The sequence below is a fragment of the Pogoniulus pusillus genome, chromosome 17, assembly GCF_015220805.1.
Source record: "Pogoniulus pusillus isolate bPogPus1 chromosome 17, bPogPus1.pri, whole genome shotgun sequence".
Classification (NCBI taxonomy): domain Eukaryota; kingdom Metazoa; phylum Chordata; class Aves; order Piciformes; family Lybiidae; genus Pogoniulus; species Pogoniulus pusillus.
The window spans coordinates 6,647,453-6,653,779 of record NC_087280.1 but is presented as its reverse complement, the minus strand read 5'-3'; the positions used below and the strand labels follow the sequence as shown (position 1 = coordinate 6,653,779).

At 41.2% G+C, this 6,327-nt stretch overlaps 1 protein-coding gene across 2 annotated transcripts in view; it reads right to left on the bottom strand.

Annotated features, from left to right (window-relative positions):
* Positions 1–2,363: 2,363 nt before the first annotated feature.
* Positions 2,364–6,327, bottom strand: part of ANXA2 (annexin A2) — a 28,500-nt gene continuing 24,536 nt past the window's right edge. For both annotated transcript variants that reach the window (XM_064157439.1, XM_064157438.1), the window contains exons 10-13: positions 5,960–6,055; positions 5,024–5,082; positions 3,639–3,761; positions 2,364–2,750 (exon numbers count right to left, since the gene is read on the bottom strand). In XM_064157439.1, coding sequence (XP_064013509.1) covers positions 2,688–2,750; positions 3,639–3,761; positions 5,024–5,082; positions 5,960–6,055 — 341 coding nt within the window. In that variant the 3' untranslated portion in view covers positions 2,364–2,687. The remainder of the gene's footprint in view (positions 2,751–3,638; positions 3,762–5,023; positions 5,083–5,959; positions 6,056–6,327) is intronic.

Below are 6,327 nucleotides of genomic sequence, written 5' to 3'. Positions count from 1 at the left end.
GGCCAATGAAGGGCAAAATACCAAAAGAAAACTTTTTGTTGCTACATGTGTTACAAGAATGGGAATTTAAAGGAGCTAACACAATAAACTGAATCATGATCTGACTTGGAAAAAAAAAAGAAACTGAACCCTTTCTTCACACATACCTGGGAAAGCAAAGAGCTGGAAAGGTAGACTTTAATAATTTTTTGTGGTTTGTTTGGTAGGTTGCTTCTTTTGATTCTAGATAAACAGTCTAAATTTTATCACATGCAACTAAAAGTTTGATAATTAAAACAACCCATGTTTAGTTTTCCACATGGGAAATTATTAAAGGTTGCAGCACCATCATTTCTTTAAGATATGCCTGACTCCCACAGTTGATTGTTGAAATATGTCTTCAAGGACAGGGACCTAACTAATTAGTTAGGCAACCAAATGACAGGATCATCACCAGAGCTTGCAAATTTGTTCCTATCTGCAACATTAGTAAGCCAGTATTTTAAAACAAAATGTTTAAAAATCAAATTCAACAATGCCAACAAACAACTTTATGTTCTAGCAAGTTTCTAGGTCTCACAGGAGACTGACTTGATTTCTGGACTGCAGTCAGCAAAAACAGTTGTGGCCTTGGAGATCATGCCAGTTTATTTAACATTGCCTTGCTGCAATTTTAAACACCCTATAGTAGTGAGGCAGAACACGCTAGCCATCAAATTCTACTTGTTCATTTCACTGACTGGAAAAAAGCCTGTCATTTTATTTTCTTTATAGAGGTACATTTGAGCAAGCAAAGTTTATAGAGATGACTTATCTAATTAGATTCAGAGTGATTTGCTACCTTGGCAATAGTTTTAAAATGTACAAATCTAGACAGAGAGGCATTTTGTAAACAGGTGTCAATGACACTGCTCCATCAAGCATTAAATTGGAGCTGCTCCTGAAAAATACTATCATTTGTGAATTTAAGTTAACAATATTTTATCAAGTGTCACACCTTTACGTCAACGATTCCTTGTGTGGCACAGCCAGTGATACCCCATCAAGATTTCTCATGGTTTTAACAGCAATATGAAATGAGACACAGTGTGCTGATCTGATCACATCCTTTCTGAAAGGTTCACTTGAAAAAAAATCTCAAAATGACCTCTGAAGATCGCATCAGCCTTTGAAACACCACTACAAACCAGGTAACACCTGAAGGGAGACAGCCGAGACTTAGAGGCAGTTTTGTCTCTCCAAATGAACAGCAGCTGTGAAAGGAGGAAATTACTGTCTCTTACGACACTTATTCAGTATTTAAATTGAAGCTGTACCTGCACAAGGCCTCTCTGTCAGGCAGTGTGTGCGTACACAAAGGGCCGGAGTGCTGATCCCACGGGAGGTACCTGTTCAGCGGCGACAAGATGGAAATGCTGCTCCGGGTGTGGCGCCAGGGGCTTGGCCCTCGCTCCAAGATGGCTGCCGCCCTCGGCCCTCACAGGCTCACACGGAAGGAAAGCTTTACTCTTAACACCTTTTTGCTAATATATGGATATTACTTCCATACAGAAGTAGCAGATATTACAGCAAGAAAAAAAAAAAGTTCATTCTGCCGAATAAGCTTACTTCGCCGCGGCACCAACCACCACGGCGGGGAATACCTACCACCACACGGGAACCGAAGCCCTCCAAGCAGCACCGCAGGGGCACGTCGAGCACCCGCAACCCCCGCTATGGCTTATAGCTGTGGGATCCACGGTCTCAAGTCCTCCCAGCAGGATGAGACCTCACACCGTGCCCAGAACTTGCGGAGGGTGACCGATGCAGCACCGTCCGCAGGACACCGCAGCCCCACCGCCGCTCCTCAGTCAGCAGCTGAGGGCCGCAGGTGAGGGCCGCTGCGGCCCTGCCCCCGACCACAGCCTGCTCCCGGGGAGTGGAGAGGGCGCGAAGCGGCAAGGCGGCAAAGTCCCTCCTCTCGGAAACAAGCAGCACAGCTCAGCTCCTCCGCGCTGGCCGGCCTGCTCTCCCGTATCTATACAGCATGCCCTGGTGCCAGGGCTTCTGAAGGAACACCTGCGTTACCGCCAGGCTGATTCAAATGTTTCACAGGGATTCCAGTCTCGGCCATTGCACACAGACAGAGAAAGGTGGTCTCATGTTTTACTGTCACTTCTTTGGGGAGAAAAAGAAAAGGGAAAAAAAAAAAAAGCAAATACCAAAGCCCAAGAAAATGGTTTTGCTTGTGTTAAGAAATGAAATCATTAAAAAGGAGAAGAGCTTCGAGGAAGGAAGATAAAAGTTTCAGCCACAAGCATTGAAGCTTGAGAGGAAAGAGACACAGAAAATGGATGGCAAATGTATCAGCTGATCACAGAGTTTTCCCAGTAAAGGTCTGAAAGTTGTCTTAAAGTAAAACTTCAGTTTTATTTATGTTTTATGAGAAACATCGCACAGAGAGGCAGTCTTTCACAAGCACTTGTAACCTCATTTATCTTTGGAAGGTTAGTTTCTTTGGCTATACACTGTTAGGACCTTTGGCAGAGCCAAGCAGAACACTGCTGCTGGGAGAGGTGCATACAGCACTGGAAAGCATACCACATCAGTGGTGTTGCATACAAAGGCAAGCCAAGGTTAGCTAGGCAAGTCAATTTCTGTTCTAGGATTACAGTAAAATGAAGAGCAAAAAAGGCATGTCTCAAATTGGAGTTCTTCCATCACAGTTTTCAATCGTCTCCACCACCACACAGATTAAGCAGTGCCCTCTGGTAATCCCCTTTTGTGTCTTGCTGTAAAGTAAGGGAAGAAAAACACAAAACATGAGGAAACAGTAAAAAATATGAAAACATATATGTTATATTCTAAACCTGTGGGACAGACTGAGTTTCACAGCTGAAGCCTTGTCAGCCCAGAGACTATCAAGGCTGAATTTTATTAATGTGCACACTGAAATTATTTATCATTCTTGCAATACAAATGCAAGGCTAAGAAGGTTGAGAAATTTTGGTATGAAGTTAACACAACAAAGCAAAGCTGAAGGACCCAGTTCTGCTTCTTCTCACTGATCATTGCAGAAATCACACATCAAGTTCACTGTTTTTAAGACTTGCTTATATGCTAAAACTGACATGTTCAGGAAAAGATTCTGGTTTAAGATTTTGACTCAACTTCATCTCCACAAGGAATTATGTATCATACGCTGTTGTGAGGGTGAGTAGATGACTAGTTTTTAAACAGATGCACAAGCTCTTTACCTATACTCCAAGTTAAATAAAACCTAGCAAGCACAGCTCCTGCTCCATCACAGACATCAGGACAAAAATCACTCTGCAGCTAAAAAGCACTGAAATGAAAGACAGCAGCCATTTAGTTATTCTACTTTCATTCAGCAATCACAGAGCAATTTTCTTTTTTCTTTTCTTTTGATCTGAATATAGGGACAGGTGAACAGAATTTTCTTTCATAACACATCAGCTGATTGCACAAAGCCTACATACACTGTCAAGTAGCTGTCAGGAATTGCACCAGATGTAGACTGTAAAGTTTAAGGTGGATTTTTTAACAGTGCACAGATAACAACATATTCTCACTGCAGTCTCTAAAACATCTCCCATGAATTATAACTCAACTCAATGAAGACTTTATCATCTTGTGTGGACCTCTGCAGCAAAATTTACCTGGATAAAATAATAGAGAGATTTTCCATATTTCCTCTTGAATTCACTCTTAATTTTCAGCATGTCAACCTCGCAGCGGGAGACCATAATCCTGATCAGCACCTTGTCACGAGTTCCCTTGCCCTACAAGCAGATACACATTTAGAACTGTAATAGATGGATGGTGCAAGATGCCACCATATCTAGTGCTAAGACAGTAAAGTACAGGCTATTGAGATGCAGCAATAAATAATACAATGAATCAAATCTTCTAAAAACAATCCAGGAATTTCAGCATGAAAATACCTTTCTAATCAGCAGTGTTTGACCAGCCTCCAGTCACAAATCTATTTAGGCTGTAAACAGCAGTTCTGGTTCACCAGGAGGTCTTTCTAGTAATGCCCTCTTGCCTGTCACCAGGCATTTGTTTTTCATTCTTTTTCTTGGGAAAATGTTTTGAGGCTAATTTAGTGTCTTATTTTGGACCTTCAATAAACAGCTTTTTCTGCTATCAGCTCTTGATTACCTGCACAAGGTGTTTCCAGTTCTGCTAATTATAATCAAGTGATCTAATACAGATCATTGTTATGATACTCCTCTCTGTATTTCCCTATACCAGACACATCAGAATAGATGGTCTTGGCTGGCATGATGGTTTGGGAGGTACCCACCCCCCCACACAATGAAATCGCCCAGACTAACTTCCAGCTCAGCTGAGTCTAAAGATTGAAGCTATATTTATGCTTAGCACAATGTACAAGCATATATATACACACAAATACACACAGTTATATACAAGTTAAAATACAGAAACACAATACCCCTCCCAGAACAATCAGACGGCCAGGAGGGCTCCCGACCCAAACCTCCTCTGCCCCACTCCCCTCTTTCCCTCCCTTCAGAAACAACCAGATCAACCCACATATATGTCATGAGATAAATCCAGAGATCTGAGGTGAAATGTCAAAAAGACAACAAGGACGTTAGAGAAAAAAGCGTTAGGTCAGATTATAGGTAAGGCAGAGGCGACTACAGAGACCAGATTGCCAGAAAGAAGGAGCATAACTGAGAGCTAACTCTCAGTGTGTGAGAAGTGAGCATCTTATTTATATTTTGACTAGTTGGGTTTCTCAGCAGAAGAATGGGTGATATAGGGTACTGGTGGGTTGGGTTTTTTTAGTTCTTTCTCAGTTAAGGATACAATTTTTCTAAGTAAAATACTCCAATTAGCCTCAAGCCAGCACCGCTGGTAACTGTTAAAGAGTGTTTTGTAACAATACTAATTCATTGTTCATTTATTCATACACCAGTCACACATTATGACTAAAGGTTCCTAGGGAATCCAAACCTTATGAAACAATGGCAAGGTAAAAAAATGAGCAGAAGAAAAGTACAGTCTTCCATACCTTCATGGAATCATACAGCCTGTCTGCGAAATACAGCTGCTTGTTCTGAATGCACTGGACTGAGAGAGAGATAATAACAGTTAGTAAAACATCCTGCTCATACACTGAACATCAGAACACAGAATCTTGGAGCCATTTTATAGACATAAGCAGTCACAAAAAGGTTTTCAGTAAAGGTTTCATGAAAAGGGCACAAGCAAAATTCTGTTTATCCAAAGTGTTACTTGGAGTTTTGTTTGGCTAAGCTTGTGATTGAACCACAGATGCTTACCACCTGGGAAAGCATCCCCCTCCCTTGATTCACACACACCACAATTCATTCCTACACTTCTGTAAGCAACCTCTTCTCTGAAAATACTCATTGTATTCTAATCCTTAAGAAGCCTCCCTTTCAAAGCTGAGCTCTGTCTCTATTTGCATTACACAGCTCTCAGTTCATCCCTAGTCTGAAACAGATTTTCCTCAAAGAATTTAGTCTAAAACTTGGCAATATCCTTGTCATTTTCATCTTCTGCTACCATACCAGCCCGACACCCTGCCTCCCCTTTTCAGAGAATTCAGTGCCAAAGCAGCTCTTTTATTAGCCTCTAGTATCCTCCACTGCCCATTTTCTCCCCCAGCCTATGTCTATATGGAATACTTAATGCATTCAGCTATAGTTCCAACATTTTTATTTGAGGAAACAAACATTAAGCCTCTGTACAAATAGAAGTAGAACTAACAGCAGATCACAAAACATACGCATTTTTATTTTCATCTGGGCAAAAATATACTGCTACATAATACCTTGAAATCCTAAAAGACAGTAGTGGATGCAATAATGCCAGATTAATTTCTTCCCAGCAACCCAGAGAAAGCTGGGCCCTATCCTTATCACAACATAATGTAAAAGCACTAAAAAGACCTAAAGATAGTCTTTACTTCAGGGTTCCTCACCAAGATTAAGGAAGGCATTCTCCAGATCTCCCTTAACCTCCTTCTTGATGCTCTCCAACATATCATATGGACTGTAGCTCTTGTACCTTTCAAACACTACCACAAGAAAGAAAACAGGTGAAATTAAAAGCATACAAAGAACCAGTAAAAGTAACCACCCGAATCAGAAACAGCAATGCAGATAACCACAAGTGAAGAACAAAAAAAATCTGCCCAAGTCCTTCTGGGAACTTCCTCTTCAATTCAGTCTAAGGTTTTCAATAGGTAGGAAGGTTCCTATTCAAAGGCTTTTTTGTTTTTCTTGAACACTCCCATAGTCTGGTAAAACAGTAAACACATGATATGGCCAAGCTACCCTAGAAGAGAGG